This window comes from Strix uralensis, chromosome 11, assembly GCF_047716275.1.
Source record: "Strix uralensis isolate ZFMK-TIS-50842 chromosome 11, bStrUra1, whole genome shotgun sequence".
In the NCBI taxonomy this organism is placed as follows: domain Eukaryota; kingdom Metazoa; phylum Chordata; class Aves; order Strigiformes; family Strigidae; genus Strix; species Strix uralensis.
Genome location: NC_133982.1, coordinates 12,367,098 through 12,388,207, shown reverse-complemented (window position 1 = coordinate 12,388,207; position 21,110 = coordinate 12,367,098). Strand labels below are relative to the sequence as shown.

Here is a 21,110-nt window from a genome sequence, read left to right as displayed (position 1 = left end):
TACATGCCAAGGTGGAACTGCAGCCTCTGCAGCCTTGCTGTAGCTCAGAAGCTAAGCAGGTCCTTCTGTCTACCTAGCCTCAGGGGGCTTTCCTGGTCTGAAGGAGGTTCTTCTTCCCATGTTGCTGGGATGTTTGTACAGTGTTAGTGAGGTGTTACACAGCAGCTCATGAAAACTGGAAGTGGAGTGAGTTTAACAAGCCTGGAAAGATTTGGATGAGTTTCTGTGACTCAAAGATACTGATTTCCCCTGTAACTACTGTTTTTCTAGATGACAGCTTAATATCTGCCAATTAGAGGAAGGAGAGACTCTGACTGGAGCCACTGCAATCCAGAACAAAAAGGCAACGGTGGGGTGTAAGGGATGTAAGGATGAAGCTGTCTGGTGGGTTGGTTTCTGGGTTCACAGAGGTTATGATATGACCTGCAGAGTACATATAGAGGAGGTGAATGTCAGATGTCTCACTGATAAAGGTTTCTTTACTGTGTTTAGCTATTTAAATCCTCAGTATACAGGGGAATTTTGCTTTAGGCTCCCTCAGTAAAAGGAGAGACAAAGAACTACTGATTTCTTGGCACACAGAGCCAAACCCTAAACAGAGTGGAAAATTCATAGTGAATTCAATAGGTGCCCACAAAGTCCTAAGAAAGAGGAGGCCTGGACTGCTGTCATGATCCTCTGGCAGTGATATGACTCTGGAATCAAAAATCGGTGTATGATTCATGAGAAGATATGTGAACGTCCTTCATTTCTCACTTAGGAAGTTTGTGCTGTAAGAGATGTGTGGCTGGCTCACTCCTGACTAGCTATTACACAACCAAGGGAATGGCTTTACGAATGATTATAAAAATCATTATTTAACTCCTGTGGGAGCTCAAAGACTCACAGATCTGCACTATTCTGAAAAGGCGTGAGTTGTGAGACTTGAGCTGTCTCTTTGTCACTTTATTGCAAACAGATGGTTTTGGAATAGGACATCCAAATACAGAGATTTTTGCCCCAAAACTGTGTCCTAAATAAGATTTACGCCGGGTGATTTCTGTCTGGCATGGACAAAACTCCAACATCCCCCTTAATAGTACAGTGCACTTTAATTAAAGACTGTGGGTAGCAAGTTGAATTTTTATAGTGTGTAAAGTCCATAAACCAAAGCCATTTATATAGCTGCCCACTAAACCTCACACCCCTTTAAAGGCATGGTGAGATCTTCCCCAAACCATTGCAATATTTCTGTTCCAAGAGTTTTTAGTATCAGTGATAGATGGCCAACTTGAAAGCACGAGGAAGAGCAGCTCTTAATTTATCCTTGAAGCTTGAGCTAGTACAAGGAGAAGAAGTATAAAAGAGTCCTCATAGTTCTGTGTCTCCCTTAAGGATGACGGACTCCATTCCTTAACGCCCTTAAGCTGCAAGGAAAGAGAATGGTTTGTGGCATGCAAATGCACAGGGCTGCAAAGCCCAATGTAAACCTCACTAAATAAATTAAAATCTCTTCACTGACCTAAGCTGGCTGTCTGTTAAAACCAAAACACTGAACTGAATTCAGATGCATGGAAATGAGGTGCTGATTTTTTTCTGGAAACCATGCTGGACTCCCTTCTGCACTTCTGGGGTCATTTGTGTCTCCTCTCATGCTGCCCTCTTGCCTCTGAGAGATACCTCATCAGCAGAAAAGGTATCACATTTGTTCTTCATCACTTCTTTCCTTAGAAATTCTCTGCTGCAGCAGATGAGAAACTTGGCAGCAGGGAGGCAGCAGGTGTGCTGAATGCTGCTCTCATCATCCCTCACACTGACTACTCTGCCTCATTAGTTATAACTCTATCGGTAAACCAACCAGGGTATGGGGCCAATATTAGCATGTGACTGCCCAGAATACTTGACTGATATCACACTGTTAGGCCAGCATGAAACAGTGTTTCTTCAAACCATGCCTAGGTGCCATGCAGGGGTTCGCAGAGCCCAAGGACTAATCCCAGTGCGCAGGCTGGATGCAGCCAGTTTATCCAAGACGATGCTAGATTTGAGCTGTACAGACATGACCAAGGCTGTGCCAGTTAACCTCAGGGTCAGAAAATCACCTGGTCCAACATCATACCTACTGTTTCCTTGGCTCCCTTTGTTTGGCAAACGCTAACTGTCATCTCCTGCCTTATATGCAGATCTTCCAGTTCTCAGGGTCTAGGTTGCCTCAAAAAGAAGCACAACCCCTTGCAGATAATATGGAGATAAATTTCATCCTTCCACTAGAAATGTTAAAATAATTTGTCAGATGGTTTAGATCACTCTGTATAAATGCTGTGTCCTCATCAATACGCACCACTCTGCCAGTTTTTCTGTCATTCGCAAATTTTATCTGCAGCGACTTTGTATTTACTTCTAGATCATTAACATAAATATTGATAGGAGTGAGTCTAATACCAGAAGCCCACCAAAAATACATTTGATGATTGTTCCACATTGACAGCTGCTTTCTGAGATCTGTCATTTAGCTTGTATTCAATTTTTAATGCATGTTATTGACAATTGTATAGAGTTAATTTTTTAATCAGAATATCTTTCAGAACTGAACCAAATATGTTACAAAAATTTATTATATTTGCACAGCTACTCTAATTAAACTAGCAACTAAATCTGTGATCTCATCCAAGAATTATATCAGGTTTGTATAGGATGATCAATTTCTTGTGAAAAACTAAACCTCATTTTAATTACTATCTTTTAATTTTTCATTGATTGAATCCAACTAGTACCACAATTTATAGTTTTTCCTCCGGGAGTTAACAACGTCTTGTCCAAAATCTGCTCAGGATTGTGAAAACATGTAAGTTTTTGTTTGTTTTTTATTAAAGACATTTTCTAAAATTAGAGAACACCCTGGAGGAAAACGACTGACAACTTGCAATAGAGGCATCCCCAGAATAGTGAGTTACTTGCTGGGCTGGCATATCAAGAAAGCCCAGGGGGAAGAAGGAATATCTGAGTCATCCTCAAAACTCCCCCTTTTCCAGGTCTCAAGCACAAATCAAAGAGCAATGGGGAATTGTTCACATGCTGCTTCAATGCAGGCAGAGATTGATTTTAAGCTGCACAATGTTACACAGGCCTCTTGCTCTGCAGCAGGGCTTGTCGGGAGGGACAGGGAGACCTCTCTGCTCTAAGGGCAGGGCAGAGAATTAATAGCACAGGCTACTGATGTGTGCATTAGCAGCAAAGTAGCTATTGCTTTTTTCTCCAGCTCACTCACTCTTATCCTGTTTTCACAAAGGAATATGATTAAGATGTCAGTTGTTTAGATCCATTTTTAATATCTCCTGATCAAAAGTGGAAGCTTAGATAGCATGTAAGAACTGACTTTGATATTAAAGAGAGAAAGAAGAACAAATAGTTTAATTTGCTTCTTGTCTTTTTTGGCTTGGGATTTTGAAGCAGATGTTCATATGCAAACACAAAAAAACCATCTTCCATCCAAGTCTGAGCACATATCACATGGTTCAGAGAGAGATGTATAGTGAGGACTACAACAGCATGCTTCCTGCTTGCAGTGTCACAAGAATGTCACAATGACCTATGTAACTTGTCTGAACATGGGATGAAAAAAAAGAGAGAATAAACTTTTAAAAAGGAACAAAATACTTGAAGTAACCCACACTCAGAAAACATGTGTAAGTATGCTACTTCAAGCATATCTATAGATTAAAAAATAGGAAAAACACAGATTGAATATTATAGTATGATTTTAACGATGATCTTAAGTGACACAGAAGCAAGTAATGTTAAAAGAAAGGGGCTGATTTCTGGATCTTAAACCGATGAGACCACAGAGGAGCACGTGCAAAGCCTCTGGTTACTCATAAACAGGGGAAACAGGCTCTTGGTATGGCCCAAATTCTAAAAGGCTGGAATGTCACATTTTGAAGAGGGCTTTGATTCTTTTTGGTCTTTGTATGTATTGAGGAATTGACAGCTAAATTGTGGAGACCAAAGCCAGATACAAGGGGAAAACCCAACCAGCAAGGAATCAAACAGAAGGACGTGTGATATTTCACACATTCACATTAACGCATAACCTGAGAGAAATGGCCCATTGTAGGAAGTACCACCAACCTTCCATCTCCCCCAGGAAGAGGCACACCGCTTGCCAGCAGAATCTCCCTGCTCTCCCAGACTGACGCCAAAGCAGGTGGCAAGCTAACCTGCTTGGGAGGCACGGCCCACCTCGCCTCGCTATTGCCCAGGAAGAGAACTGGCACGGACACAGGCACAGGCTGGGAGCTTTCAAGGAGTAATCCTGCCCCGTTCCCTTCAACCATGGAATCATCACAGATGGACATTATCACTGGTCCTACTATTTTCTATGGGTTTATGATTTTTAAAATGCTTTTTAGACATTTAATCCCCACTTCTTTTCCAAGAACCTCAGAAAGACCCCCACAAACACTTGCCAACTGTTTGTGATGAAGATGAAAGACAAAGGGGAAGCAGACTACGAATATTAACAAGTAAAAAGACTTAAAGTCTGGATATAAATCTGAGATGCTTGGTGACAGTGCCACAGCAAGACAGTTCTTGAATTACCTACCATTTAAAAGCCTGTTCCTGTAAGCACGGCTATAGATCCAGACCATACAGGTGTAAGTTATACATGTACATACGCACATCCTAAGGGATTTCATGGAGACATTGCCAGTTCTCTCTCTGGCTGTATTTCTGTGGAAGCCAAAATGTGTCATGGGGACTTTTGTATCTCATAGGGACCAAGCACACCTCATGCATCTGTGTCATTAGACCTCAGAGAGGTCTAGTCACAGCAATTGCATTCACCATCATATCGTGTTATAGGCCGAATGTCTCTTCCATGCTTGTTTCTAAATATGTTCGGGTTTCATATAGGAAATGAAAACATTTAAAAATGTTTCTCCATGCTTAGACTTGTCTCGGTAGACCGGTATTTCCTATGTATTAATGGAGCATAAGCTGAGTGCAAAATCTGGCCCTTCATACGATTGGCTATTTTTGGCATTGGGCCCAGATAAGAACAAAAAAATAATTGTCTGAATTTAATCAGCTGATGTTAGTTGGCAGTGCAAGAAGTCTTTATGCAGGTATTTATTTGTCCCAGCAATAACAAGAATATTGGAATTTATATCCAGGAGATAAGAGAGCACCTTGTCACTCAAGCACAGCTAACAAGGGAATCACTATTTGGTACAGACATGTAAATGTCAAATGCTTAGCCTGGTTATTATTGTAAATTCCATTTTTACAACCTTTTATTTTTAGAATGGTCTCTTAATTGATTTTTAATTATATTTTTCAATGACATTTAACTACACATGCTTTGTAAATATACCCACACATATGACAAAATATATTAAAGGAGAAAATACCGATACATTAGAGGTACTATCTTCACAGACTGCACTAAGAAGAAATTCTAGTGTGAGATCAAATTTGTTTTGGGTATAAGTGGGTGCAGTTCTACCACAGACAGATGATACCAGCTGATTTGGTCCTCAGAATGGTAATGATACACTTCAATAACCCATCAGTACAGAGGTGCACTGCTCCTTCCTGACAGTCATCAAAATGGAATGGGAAGGGATGTAAAACAATCACCAGCTCAACCGGCCACAGGGTGATTCAAAGCAACTTCTAATCCACCTCAGCACAAAGCAGCTGGGGAGGCCATGGTTGCTGAAAATAATGTACTATAACATTTTTCACTTATACAGTGTGTGTTATTTATTACAAGGGGCAAAATACAATGCCAAAGTATTATTTAACCTAAAACATGAACAACACAGAGATTTTTAACAGTGAGTCACAGCTATCTAACTTGTAGATCAAAACAGCAAACCAAACCTTAGGAAATGTAACTGCTTTTTATAACTGAAGCTGAGATATGCCCAAGGAAATGTAAATGGTGTTATTTGGCTTTTGCGTAAATAAGGAGTGAGAAGAAAATGAGGAATAACTTTCAACTCTGGGTCCTGAGTGATTACCCAAGTTGAAATTTGGCCAGGACATAGTGACCAAGTGCTGGCTTGACATAAAGTTCTACAAGGTCTTCAGTGGTCAGAAGAGGTCAGGACATCTCTTCTACCTCAGGAACACCATGCTAGAGAAAAGCAGAAGGCAATGCATCTCAGGCGTCCAGTGTGGTGTTTTGGAGGTGTCAGATAGCACAGCCTGAGCACCAGACAGGACTGCAGCACACAGTGCGGCATTAAAAGATATAGCACTATAAATTGCATCCATCCAGTTGCCTAAAACAGAGGTTTGGGATGGGTTAAAAAAGTTAACCCAGTTAACAAATGACAAAATCCTGGGAAGTCTGAAACGCTGTATGAAACTATTCAATTCCCTTGAGTTTCTGGCACAGCATCCCTCAGGTTTGGGGTCCAAAGGATCATGTGCCATTCAAGAGAGAAACCATGCACAGGGAAAGGCTGGAACCAGCACCCTCAGATCCCACCACCCAAGGCACCCTACATTAGCCATTGAATTTGTTGGAAGCCACTCACTGTTGTAGTTGCTGTTCCCACTAGTCTCTGCCGGTGCGGTGCTGTGCTCCCCCGGCCCTTCAGAGGTGGCCCTTCCTGACACGGAACGGGGAGAAAAAGGGAGGAGACGAAACAAAGAGAGGGAAGAAGGGGACACAGGAGGGTAAAAGAAGGGAAAGGGAGCATTTGTAACCGAACTCTTCCAACAGCTTCGTTACACATATACACTGGGCACACTTAGGGCCTGCCAGCGACAGCCTTGCATTGGCCCTAACTGGCTCCAGGTCAGGTGTGAAGAAGCTGTTTCACACAAAAGCAGGTTCACGCAAGGGCTGCAGAGCAGGCAGGCACCCGGGGTGGTTTTGCAGGCTGTCTTTAACCTGCAGCCACATGCAGCTGGAAACTTCAACAAACCTGCACTACAGAAATTATTTTCCTCTTTTCCATTGAAAATGCTACTTTTTATTGAAAAAATTACAATTTCTGACTGCAAAACTCAATTTACTTCTTTTAACAATATTTTTCTGCCAAAAGTGCTTTTTTCCCCAAAAAATCCAATTCCCCATAGAAAGAACATCATGACAATTTTTGTAAATGAGTGCCATTGATGTATTTTATGGAAAATCAAAATGATAACTTGAAAAATACCACTTCCTGTGCTTTTATGAAAACACTGTATAACGTTATTGAAGTCAGAAGGATAACAACAGGTGAAGGCCTGCACATTTTTCACTCAAACTTGTATTTGCTGACAATTCACACATACCTTTTACATGGCCAGGATGTCATATTGTTATTAGCAAGGCTGTAATTTCATTAACAGTTACAGAAGCAGTGGAAAACACTGGAAAAAGCAGAATATAGTATTTATCCAATTCCCAAGTTTGACAATTATGGCGGAGGCATAGTGCTTTTGTTGTGGAAGGACCTGATTTCTTCATGTTGTGGAACTCATAAAAACCACAGGACTGGGGAATGACTATATTGATCTTGGATAAGATTCACTCCTGTGCAGAGATCCAGCACAAGCCAGTATATCACATAAATTTTGTTTAAGTCCATACTGGGGAATGAAGTGGCATGCAAATCACGCATTATTGTTAACATAATGCTTTGTTCCTAAATATTGCTACTCCTGAGTAGACTACAAAATTCTTTCAGAGATTATAAAAATAATCCCCGTTCTGCAAATGGGGAGACCGAGACAATGAAAGGACACAAGACTCGACAAACATCACCCAGCAGGGAAGCAGAAGGGCTGGGATACATCCAGATGCCAGAGTAGAGATCTGTCTCCTGTCATTGCCCCTATATGTAGTACAAACATACAGTTGACGACAGCTTCTGCCCCACAAAGTGACTTCTCTAAAATGCCTCTTGTAAAGTCTGCTTGCGCAATGGGACCCAAGTGTTCATCACAAAATGCATTCATTAATTCACGCTGTTTATTTTAATTTTAATGGAACCTGATTTAATTGTGTTGTATATGTTCTGTATAGATAACTAATTCTCTTTTTATTTTTTTTCTGTGGATACGTATTTTACGTGCTCTTTTTTCCTTGCAGCAGCAGCTTTTGCTCACTCATAGTTCCTCCTATGGGATCTGAGGAAAAGGAATGTAACTGGCATCCCTTTCCACCCTTTAATGAAACTAGGGTTCAGATTACTGTCATACTGCGAAGACTGGTAAAACATCTTTGCTGACAGTTTTAAAACTTCCAGAACACAGAAATTAAGCAAAAATTAATTGGAAATCTCAGAGACAGATTTCAGTAGACAGCAATGCATGCTCAATTCATTAACTCTGAAAAAATGCAAGTGCTACATTTCATATGTGTCACAAGCCCTTAAGAACAATGAAAGTGTTTGTTAACAGACTTTTGGAGAAAAAAGCTAAACCAAGTTGCAGTGCGTGCTGCACTTCTGTGTCTCAGCAAAAGCTGGCTGTAAAATAGAGTAAACTGTGGGTATATTTTAGGGAACTACAAGCATACCTTCAGATCAATCCATTCCTGAACTTGTGCTGATGCTCAGAACAGTAATGGGAAAACAATCCTGCTAAGCTTTCTTGCAGCAAGGATAAAAATCCTTCTTTCATCACAGGTTGGCCCTCTTGTTTTCTGGGGAAGCGAATCGTTGCACTGAGGATCCAACAATTCTTTGTTATTCCTTTTTAAAGTAAACATATATGCACCTGTTCATATGAATGGTTACTTTTTTCTTTGGCCATAAAGTGCCCAAGTGGCCATTTAAGCATATAATGCCTCACCTAATTGCATAACCATGAATATTCATGTACAAATTGTAATTACAAGTGCATGTTCATTGTGCATGTACGGTCTTTGTTTTACTATTTTTAATTGCCAGAACACAAAAGATTTCAAAATATAAGCGAACTGTTGGATTCAGATTTGCAAACTGCCTGCTCAAAGGCTGAACACTAATAAAGGTACTAGCCCAAGGAAATGTGCAATTCAGCTTGGTGCTGTGAACAGTTAAAGCAAGCTAATGCAGATCCCAACCTCGCCTTCCCAGTCCTTGCACATTCAGAATCCCACCAGTTCCCATTTTACTGTGCACATGACCACAAGACAAATTTAACAACAAACCTTTGAAAAGATTCTGGAATTCAGGTTGGCCTAACAGCAGGTAACAGTGAGAAATCCACTTCTCTTCAGACGGATGAAGTGATAGAAATGCAAGGTAGACCGAAAAGAATCAATTTGTCATGACCAGTAAAAGAGAGCTGAAGCTTATGTTTTCATTTCTGATACCTAAACTGGCAAAGCACTTCAGAAGCTGACATTTATTGATCATGCAGCCTCAAAACAATACTGGTGAAGTTCAGAGCCCATACAGGCAAAAGACATGCATTAAATACAACAGGAAAGTTGATAGCAGAAGAAAAATGAGAAATAAATTCCATTTACAGACTTGGCATGTGTGTGGAAAGCATATAGCCACTTTTACCAGCAAGAAAGTGTTGGGATTTTGTTATTACATGGCTTTTTCTTTCATGTTAGGTCACCATTTTGAGATACAGAGTGGATGTTGTGCCTGCTAATGTCACTGGCCTCAATCATGCAATCCTTAATCAGGCAGAAATCCCTGCAGTTTTGCCCATATAAGAATTACAGACTCAGTTATAGGTCTTCTGGTGCAGATTTGACCCCTGCTGCCTCCCTGCCGCAGTAAAACTCCTAAATCCGCTTGGATCATTACTTCTACAACTTGCCAGAGGGCATGGGAGTGCAGCATTTATGCTGTTGCTTTCTGGTTTTAACCAAGAGTTGAGGCTTCATCCAGTGACTGTACTGGCCAACATACAGCAAGAGAAATAATCTAAACCAGATACAGGGCTGGTAGGGATTACTTGTCCCAGAATAATCACTCTCTCCACCAACTCTGCCCCCATGCAAAACAACAACTTGCTAGTCCTTGTTCAGCCAGTGCCAGTATGCCTTTTTTTAGAACATAAAAATAGGTTTCCTTAATGGTGTAAAAAGGTTATTAGGATTGTTTATTCTAAGGTCTGAAATATGTATTCAATTCTCAATTTGCTTATATGTCTTTTAATTATATCAACATTGGTGTTCTGTCTTTGTAGTGGTAATTGGAAATTGATATAAAATCAAGACTAGAAAACATTAAGCACTGCAGTGACTGGAGTTGTTTTTCACAGCATTTATCATCTTACTGCTTGTTTTTCAGAATTAAATTTCCAACACAATTCTCTTTTTAACATACAATATTAGGTGAAAATATTAAACATGTTCACTGGCAGATGATGTCTATTTATCAGAGACAAGCACAATAAAAGCCATACCCTGCTAAATTCTGACCCTGCAATTCACTAAATTACATAATTCAGCATTAAAGGGGAAGGGATATACATCTGGGAGATTTTCTGCAGAAAAAATCTTAAAAACCTTTGGCATAGCCTGGATGTGAACGTATAGGAGACCAATGCAAAGAAAACCATGTGTGCTTGGGTGACAAACAGAATGATGGTGGTGTCCCTCAGAATTCACAGTGGAGGTAGTAAACAGGGCACAGAGAGAGAGGAGAGGAGGATGCAGATACTTCTGTTCTGAAACACAAATGATGTGAGCTGTCCGGACAGACAGACTAGTTGAATTTGTTTCTTGAAATGAGATTATGTGTAGGCAAACACATACACAAATGAGATTATGTGTAAGTGGAGAAGGGAAGGAGACCAAAACTGATTTTACGGAGGGGACAGCCATCATTGTCAAGAAGAGGCAAAAGGAAAAGAAGAATGAGGGTGATAGCATTTGGAGGGGGGGGCTTGGCCAAGAAAGAAGTACTATGCCAGACTGAAAACTCTGTGATTGCACTGGAGAAAAGGAGGTCCAGACAACGCCTGGAACCATGGATTGTGAGCCAGAGGGCAGCTTGCACATTCATATCTGTGAAAAGAGGCCCAGACATTAAGCGAGATTAAAAGTCTTTTCAAAAGAGAAAGAGAAGGAAGAGCAAAAGCAAAAGCAAAAGCAGCTCCTGAATGGCACCAATGGCTTCTGATCTTGAAAATGCCTCAAAGGGGAAATGTGTAAGTAGGAAGATAGTATCTATCTATCCATCTATCTACACGTACATATACTTTCATAACCATAGATAACTAAAGATGGACAGCCATGAGTACAACAAACACAAATCTATATGCACACAGGCACGTACATGCATATATAAAGACACATAAATATACAGGCTATAAAAAAGTGTATTACATATATATGTATAAAATATGTAAAACAGAGATGAAATATAAAGTATACATACACCTTATTAATACACATTGAATGTATACTGTTTAGTCAGAACCAAAATATTCAGGTGTAAATGTGCACTCAGATATGACATATTCACCTGGATAAAATTCAAAACTTCTTGAAGTCTATACAAGTACTCCTACAATGTTAGTGGCCTGGTTGTATACAAAGGCTATGATTTAAACTGAACTTAAAATCCCCATGATATCAATTCTTCTGAATTGTATTGTTGGAATTGCTTCTTCCAATTCCAAAAGAGGAAGCAAATGTTTAAAATTGTGTGAGGAGACGTTAATTACAAACTCATCTGAATGCATTGTCATCCCATAGTCATTTGGCCTCAACCCTGAAGTAACAACCGTGTTCTTACATGTAACCAAAGGCCACTTTCAGGATGGGGCTTTAGCCTCCAAGTGGTCTGTAGAAGCTGCTGCATATCAAAGCCGACTCAAGACAGCTGAAATAATTCTCCATTGAAATCCAAATGAACATTTTGATAATGACAAATGCCATACATCATTAGAGTTCTTTATTCAAGGTGCACTTCATGCTTTATTTACCATATTTTAATAGGCAATAATAATGGAATAATAAATGGGGAAAAATATGGGTTTTGTTGTCTTCGTTCAAATTTCTCAGTGTGAGAGAGCAACATGTGTCTAATTTTTCATATATCCTTGAACAGCCTGAAATGACAGATTGCCCATAATCTGTTATAAAATCTCAGTGCCAGAACATGACAATAGATAGCACCATGGAGTGTCTTGGTTATCTCAAAGGGAATAATTTAACACTAACCAATAGCAGAAGGGTGACCCAGTTCGGAGAGGCCTGGAGAGAGATACATTGCTGGTGGCTCCAACCATGTGTGGCTACATGCAGGCACAGTTAAAAGGCAGATTAATAGGCAGTCAGGTGTGAGGAATAAAGCCAAGGAGCCCTACTGTGGAACACACGGCATTTATCCTATTTTGTAAAGCACTTTATGAATTAACCTAGGCTGGTCTTTTTTAAATAGTGAGCATCTGAAGATTCACACCAGCATTTCTCCAGCCTGATCTGTATTCCAAAACAGTACTGCTCACATAAATCTCAGTGTTGTTTTTTAGTAGAGAGTAAAAGAGAAAAAAGAAAAGCTGCCGTTAAATCAATAGGCTGCATTGCACACCACAGTATATGAAAGTAATAGTGCTGTGCTTATCATTTGTGCTGCCACCAACTAATTGCTGTAACCTGCACTTCATTATCCTCTGTAATATGGTTACAATAACAGAGGAAGACAAATAAGGAATGTTGTCTTTCTACTGGCCAGTCTTTACTCGCAGGGTGAGTTCTTATTCAAATGCATCTATCTGGATGAATAAAATTTACCAGATTACACATTGACTTAAAAGGTTTAATACCAGCAGTGATGGAGAGCTGCCTTAGGAAATATTTTCACAGGCACACTTTTGGGATCTGGCACAAAAAAGTCTTTACTGCTGCTTTTGTACCCACCATGGCCTCTCTTAGCTCTCCCTGCATTTAAGTCAGCAATGCTGGCAGACAGAAAACCTGATTCCTATGAAACACTTAACATGCCTTATGTCTTCCCTGAATCAGGTCTTCCAGTCATTCACACACCAGAGAGGTGGTCTGATTCTTTTGATGTTAAATTAGGTACCATAACTAATAAAACTGCCTACACTGATTATCAAGCAGAAACAGGCAAAGAATATCATGGATAGGAGAAAAGACTTTGGGCTCTGGCAAGAAAGAATAAAAGTATCTGATCATTAATGTGTGTCCTAGTTAAACAAAATCCTTTGTTGCAGCAAAAAAAGAGGAACTGTAGAAAATCTGAATGAAACATCCAATACCCACATTATGGCCACTGGTCTCTGGCGGTGTTCCGAAGGGGAAGAGGAGCCTCCCAACCCTCATCTGTTGCTTCGAAATTCTCTGCAAGAGATCAGTTTTCCCCATTGGATGTAAAGGATGTGCACAGGATCAGAAGGAAGGAGAGAATGGAGAAGCTATCATTACAAAGTCTTTATTTATGCTAATGGTCCTCAAAAACATCCGTGTTCCTATGCAAAGACATATGGACTTTATGAGACACTGCAATGAAAACTCAGAAGTTTCACTAATCGAATGAATGCATTTATAAATTGCATTGTTAATTCCACGTAGTCTCACACACAAGTGTATCAAAAGTCAGCACTTACCCTAGGCATACACAACATTCACAAATATGACTAATATTTGTCTACAACAAACGGCATAATTGCATTAAGGCATGAATATGCATAATTAAAGACATCCATAGGTGAAGAAGCATAAAAAAGCATAACAAAGAAAAATGTTGCTGAACGATTTCCTTTCCAAAGCCTTCCAAACCAAATTTGAGGTAACTAATTGCCCAATATGGTGTGTTATGACAGCCATTCCATAATAAGGGCTGGGAGGCAGCTTCCATTCTTATCCCATGCTGAGCTCTCCTTTAAACTTCTGCATTTTTCTAACTCCTTATGGAGATAAGATACTCTTTTTGTTTTCTGCTTGGTTTCAAACTGGTTATGATCAAGAATCTCTCTTAGAAAACAGTACTACATAAGTGTCCATAATTATGTGTAAACTAGCTCTAAATATTTAAGGACCACCATAACACATAAAAGTAAATCTAAACACGACCATGAATCAGTGTCTCATTTGTATTATTTCAAATGCTCTGCTACTTAATGATATTTTGAATTGGTTTATGATTATTATAACCTCCTTGATAGTTAAATCAATCAAATCACCATTGCTGTGGTTCATCAAATATACATCTCTACAAAGTTGGTACTTCCCTTGCATACTGCTAAGGAAAAACAACATTCCTTTATTATATATGTGATTGGCTAGTCTTATTATTCTAGAAATGTGGTGAAATAGTGCCTTGGAGGTAATAGTTAAATATTTTTGCATATGTTTACAGAGTTTCTATTTCTCTTAGAAAGAAAAAGACATAAATTATACTGCACACCGTTATGTAGCCAATGGCATGTATTGACTGCAATATGTTACTCAACACTTCTTCATACCAGGCATTTACATACACTACTAGAAATTCACCCAGCATTTTTTCTTCACAACTATACTGTATCAAACTGATTTTGCTTTTCAATTTTATTAAACCAGTCTTTCAGAAGCTTTTCTACATCTATGTGGATATCAGCTTTTCTGTGAACAGCATTAAAAAGAACTACTTGTCTTAGCACTGCATTGACATTATCATGGTACATTGCTTTAAAATATCACTTGTAACTGTAATATTAGCATAATAAAATGTTTTAAATTTGCCTACTGTGTCTCAGAAATTGCCCTGATGTTGAATTACTTCTCATAGTACATTAACAATTATTCTAATAATTGTCAGGAGCAGTGATGGACATTTTGTTCTCCTAAATGAAGGGAGATCACAGCTCCAAGGACACAGGCAGTTTATTAAATTTCATAACTCTTGGCTTTCGGGTAGGCCATGTGGAAGACTTATACATATATATCAATTACAAGTTTATTGTACTAATATCTTGTAGGATTAGAGCATCTGCAAGCTGCAGTTTTATGCAAAACTCAAGATCAAGGCTTCCCATGCAGTGATTCCCATTACTGCATAATAAAGATGAATGCAACCCAGTGTTGCTCAGAAAGACCGTTAACTAAATGAAGAAAGCAGCTCAGTGAATGTGGAATCTGTACAGGAGCCAAATCGAACTCCCTCTTATAACTCAGAGATGCAACATTTGGGCAGCTGCCCAAGGAAGGAAAGAGAAGAAAAACCAAGTCTGCATGCATTTTTATTTCTCACTGACTATAAGCCTGTGGTTATAAAATCTAACTAAATTCTTCATTTCTTTATATGCGCTGTTCCAGACTCATTAACCCATGTATTCTTGATTATAGGAATGTAATTGATATGCAGGCCATGTTAAATGCATCATGATAACTTTGCAGTTAGGGATATAACATATTCCCACTAAATTTCAGTACGATGCAGTCCAAAGTGAAAACAAGATAAAAAGAATTCAGAAGATGAGAACTCAGTGGGGTTTCATAATCCTGATCATTTGTACAGTTGAGGGGCAGACATCTAAATGACCTGGACAAATCTGCATAAAGTTTTTTTGAAAACATAAATGAATTCCTGAAGTAATGACTCCATCAACACATGGGATTGTATCTCCACCTCTCCCACTCTTCACTTCTGCTTGCAGAAGAAGACTTGCATAATAAGTAGAAACTGCATTTACAATGTACTATTTTTTGAGCCTTTAGGATGAACACTGTTCAACCTGACTACCTGGTGGATATATTTAATAATGTATCACAAATGTGTCTGCTGTGCCGGGTTCTAAGAAGAGAAACAAGGAGTGATAGTATCTGAACATTAGTTTGCTACACAACTTTCAAAATATAAAGGGCTGAACACTAATGTAACCCCTGCATCGCACAGTCAAAGTAGAGAATTTGGCATTCACGATGTGTTCCCAATTTGACCCATCACTCTGAGGAAGGTTACCAAAGAATGCTGGCATGGGATGGTTAAGACGCTAGCTTGGAAAGAAGTTACATTTGGTAACCAAAAGTAAAGTTCTGGTCAAATTGAAACAATGATATATACCTGACATGAGACACCAAACCCTCTGAGGTTATCACAGCTGAAAGTGGCTTCAGAAGCTGTTCCTGGACTACGTGGAAGCGCATGAGTGGAGAGAATCCTATGGCACATACCATTCCAGTACTGCTCTCTATAGTGGACTATGCTGTCAGGTCCTGGGTGCGCTGATGGGCCTTGATGGCCCTGCCCAGCCACACCTGGGACCGCCACCCACTGTCCCTGCCCAGGGAGCCAGAGGCTCCATTTTAGCTCAGCCCTTCAGCCCCAGAGACCCTCAGTCCCTGCCTGAGCTATGCTGTAGATGTGTTTGTCTCCGGCTCTGTCCCAGCCAGGCCTCTGCCTGTTGACCCCTGGTCTGATGCCCTGGCCTGCCCTTGGACCAGCGTTGTCATCATGGACCTGCTTGACAGTTGCTGTACCATGCCTGAGTATCTCGAGCAGGTCTCCTAAAACAGACTTTCAAAGGGTGACTCATGAGGAGCAAGCAAGGAAACGTACAAGATGACAGTATGCCACTTTATATATGTCTGCATGAGATTCAAAACATTTTGATTAGTCACCTTCTGTAAACTCAGAAACGGAAGTCAGAGATATCAGCATTGGTCAGCCACAGAAAAAGCCCCATGCTGTACGTAGTACAGATCAAAAAGGTGACAAAACCAGGCCTAATCAAATGTGGCATGGATAAAAGTGCCAATGTTTAATGCTAATGAATTTGTTACAGATAACTCTTTCATCAGTAGGGGCAACACCGCTCACTGGATTGGAAGACGTAGAGTTACTTGCAGATTTGCCAGTATATTGACAGGCAGAGAAGGCATTAACTGCAAACTTAAAAGTCTAGGCATGTTGTAAGTGGCAAATCAGAAAAGCAAAGCTAAGAAATCAAAAAATAAAGCATCCAAGAAGTTCTTAAGGACCCTGTTACTAAACTAGAGATGTATTTCATATATCCTAATAATTTCCCAGTATAATAATTCCATAATTTAAACTGTTGATAATACTTTTTACTTAAACCAGGGTTAAACTTGTACATTTCTGAAATAATGTTTTTTAAATCATAGGTCACTTGTTCATGATAATCAGTCTGTGACATCACTCATGCTAATGTTAAACATATGGTCAAATGTAATACTACATTATTTATTTCTACATTATGTTACATAATCCAAGTGCAAAACATAAAAAAAGTCAAGAAGCTGAAGCCTGCACTTAGTTATGTTAATTCCCTCAAGTATGATGATATTTCATTGTACCTCTTAATAGCCAAATCTTTTCTGCATCTCAACTGCTGCTTGGCAGCCTGGGTAAGAAAGATGTGGGTGATCCATTCCTGTAGCTGAGATCACACCCTGCCTGCAAGTGCCTCACCAGATGGTCAGCATATTGCATTTTCCCCTTGGTAACATCCTTTTTTCTCCCTGCATCTGGAACTCAAGTAGGAAAATACTTATGTTGTTTCCTATAGTGCTGAAGGTAGGGACGTATCCTCAGCTACTGCACAGTGCAGCTACCCATGTCTATACAGTATCATGCTTTAAGTTGAGATATATCTGAATTTTGTATTCTTATTTCACCTTCTCACAGTCTGTTGATTCACCAGTCAGGTAACTACTGTCACTTTGATCAAGAATTTCTACAAAACAATTGCTTATTTGATCTCAGATGCTTGAAGTGTTGCTTATTCTATTCCAGTGCTGCTTTGAAATGGGCTTTTAACATTCATGACTTGCACCTAAGATGCCTTTATTAGTTGATCAAAAGGTTTTCTTGACCCCATTTAAAACTTCTGGAGCTCTTCCTGCCTTCTGCCCCCTAATTAGAGTCACGGTCCCACTGAAGTCCTGAGCTGACGCTGGTTTCCAGAGGCTTGTGTCTGAACAGAAAACACTGAGTCATACAGTAGGTTATTGGTAGCTTTACAGCGAGTCCTGTGAAGTACCAGCGCTCCACACGAGGTCACAAGTGTGAGCTGATGAGATTGTATTCACTTTATTGTTTCCTTGCTCTGAGCACCAAAGGATGTAATAGCTTTTTAAAAATCCTGTGTTTGCATTAACTGATAATGTGTTCTGGATGGAATGACTTCTTTATTGTAACATTTTAGCAACAGCTTCAGAGCTTTGAAAAGACATCATTTTAATATGCACAGTGTTCACCTCCTCAAATAGCTGATACTTCTAAACACTTTTCAAAAGAGTTAAAAATGTTCCTGGTAGTATTTTAGGAGTTCATTTCCAAGTGTTTCCAATTTCTTTAGAAAACAACATCCTGAAATCACCAATCATTCTGGAGACTACGCTACGAAGATAGCTCAGCAAAGAGTGAATTCAAATGTGCTGCCTTAAAAGTGACGGTGGTGAGTTGACCCAGGCTGGAGGCCAAGTGCCCCCCAAAGCCACTCTATCGCTCCCCTCTTCAGCTGGGCAGGGGAGAGAAAATATAACGAAAGGCTTCTGGGTCGAGGTAAGGACAAGGAGACATTACTCACCAATTACCATCATGTGGAAAACAGACTCGACTTGGGGAAACTAGCTTAATGGGAAATAAAGCCAAATCTTAAAGAACACCTTCCCCTCACCCCTCCTTTCTTCCTGGGATCAGCTTTACTCCTGATTTTCTCTATGTCCTCTCCCCCACTGGCACAGGGGCACAGGAAATGGAGATTGTGTTCAGTTCATCACCCCTTGCCTCTACCTCTCCTTCCTCCTCAGGGGGAGGACTACTCACGCTCTTCCCCTGCTCCAGCATGGGTCCCTCCCACGGGAGACAGTCCTCCATGAACATCTCCAACATGAGTCCTTCCCACAGGCTGGAGCTCTTCACAAACTGCTCCAGCGTGGGTTCCTCCCATGGGGTGTAGCCCCTCAGGAACAGGCTGCTCCAGTGTGGGTCCCCCGCGGGGTCACATCTGCCAGCAAACCCGTTCCAGCGTGGGCTCCTCTCTCCACGGGGCCACAGGTCCTGCCAGGACCCTGCTTCAGCACAGGCTTCCCATGGGGTCACAGCCTCCTTCAGGCACCCACCTGCTCTGGTGTGAGGTCTCCCATGGGCTGCAGGTGGGTATGTGCTTCCCCGTGGGCCTCCATGGGTGCAGGGCACAGCTGCCTCACCATGGGCTGCACCACGGGCTGCCGGGGAATCTGCTCAAGCGCCTGGAGCAACTCCTCCTCCCCTCCTTCTCCACTGACCTTGGTGTCTGCAGGGTTGTTTCTCTCACATATTCTCACTCCTCTCTTCTCCAGCTGCAGTTGCACAGTTTTTTCCCCCCTTCTTAAATACGTTATCCCAGAGGCGCTACCACTGTCACTGATGGGCTCAGCCTTGGCCAGCGGCGGGTCTGTCTCCTAGTCAGTGGCCATCGGTTCCATCGGACATGGGGGAAGGTTCTACAGCTTCTCACAGAAGCCACTCCTGCAGCCCCCCCGCTACCAAAACCTTGCCATGCAAACCCAATACAGTGGGTTTTTTAAAATGGCTACAGCAGTTGAAGGGAAGATCCCTATAACCCAGGGAAACTGAAATTGCCTGAAATTGCTTCATTTCTGTGATAAAAACTAGTTGCAGAAGAAAATCTTTGAAAGCTCTTCATATCAGGAACAAAAATCTCATTTTCAGAAGTGATAGAAAGCTTAAAAGCTGAAGGATCACTGGCTTTAATTGTCTAAAATGTTTGTGCTGCAACTCATTAGATGTATCTATGCTGGTCTAAAATTAGGTAATTCTGGCATTGCTGGCAATACACACAGGGCATCACCAAACTCAACATTGACTGCCAGGCCACTCAAGGAGCAACGTGCAGAGAGTTTCTTGCATTTCACCTGCCGTACTAACAGTATTTTAACTTAGGTTAAATCTGGTTTGTTTATGTGTACTTGTACTGTGATCATGTGTAACAGATAGATACATCAATTTTCAAAGTGCAATCTAAGAATTTTGATAATTCCACCCCCAGTTATTCTTTGTTAATGTCTCTAGATGAGGTCAAATTCCTCTTTCACTTTCACAGATTTGTAATACTGTCTTTTCCCTCCAGACCAATTTTGGTTTGTCTATAAACCATTAGCTTCAAGGAGTTACTCCAGAGTAACACCGATGTGCGATCAGAATATAAACCAGAGGGAATTGCCTCTGTGTGCTATACCACTCTACCATGCTCTCCTTCTCCCTTTTTTTTTTCCACTCTCTCCTAGTTATCCCTCCCAGGCATCTTCCAAATCCCTTTATTGGGTTTAGCATTTAACAAAGAAGCAATGAACCCACAGAATTCTCCTTTCACTACTAGAGTATCGTAATAGAATCTTGCTTTATTCACGAATACTGTTTCATCACAGTATCAAACTTGTTCCCAGGGAGGAGTATATTGTCTATATTTTTATTTATAGGTAATAAATAATCATTTGCAATGAAATATTTTTAATTCTTATTTTAACAACATCAAGACCAGCACCTCTAACTATGTATCTAGCACACACACATACTCTGAGAAAGAGAAGAAATGCAAATCCATACCATAAATTAAAAAAAAATTAAACCCAACTCCATCCACCGCAGTGGCAGCCTGCCCACTAATCCACCTCCCCAGTACAGAACCAAACTTTTGAGTCTACAGCTGCTGCCATTTCTGAGGTCATCTCACAAAACTACCTTTGTCCTGCATCCATCTCCTCAAAACTATACCCAGAGGGAAAATTATCCTTTGAACAGCTGCAGGGTTTCTATATACATGGACAAGGAGAACTGTGAACTTTCTGCACTGTGGGAAGAGAAACTCTTGGATTGTCAATGACCTAAACCACATATCAGCTCAGAGACTTGGCTAAAAGACCTTACAGTCATGATATTTTGCATATTCAAAAGCACAACAATATCTGGAGAGTTTGATTTGCTTTAAGACATTTAAGATTCCTCTGATCTCTATTCAGAGGGACCGCCAGCATACCTAAATAAAATTTACATTTACATGCGCCAGGATATGGAAAATTGTCTCAAGAATATGAATTTAAACTCTGCAAAACTTATGTAAAACATTTTTTCTGCAAATCTATCTAAAATAGACAATTTGGCAGTATAGGGTGAACGGTTTATTTGCATGCACTTCAGATGACCCACTTAATTCATACCTGGCTTTTCCACATCACTTACGCATTGATCTCAGAACCACGTCAC

The 21,110-nt window shown here is 40.4% G+C and overlaps 1 protein-coding gene across 9 annotated transcripts in view; it reads right to left on the bottom strand.

Annotated features, from left to right (window-relative positions):
* The window catches only part of MEGF11 (multiple EGF like domains 11), a 306,502-nt gene that overhangs the window by 126,836 nt on the left and 158,556 nt on the right, over positions 1–21,110 (bottom strand). For 6 of the 9 annotated variants that reach the window (XR_012630339.1, XM_074879910.1, XM_074879909.1 and 3 more), the window contains one exon: positions 6,528–6,602. The exons of the other annotated variants lie outside the window; for them this stretch is intronic. Coding sequence is in view for 5 of the 6 variants with exons in the window: in XM_074879910.1 (XP_074736011.1) it covers positions 6,528–6,602 (75 nt within the window). In the remaining variant the exon portion in view is untranslated. The remainder of the gene's footprint in view (positions 1–6,527; positions 6,603–21,110) is intronic. 9 annotated transcript variants of the gene reach the window in all.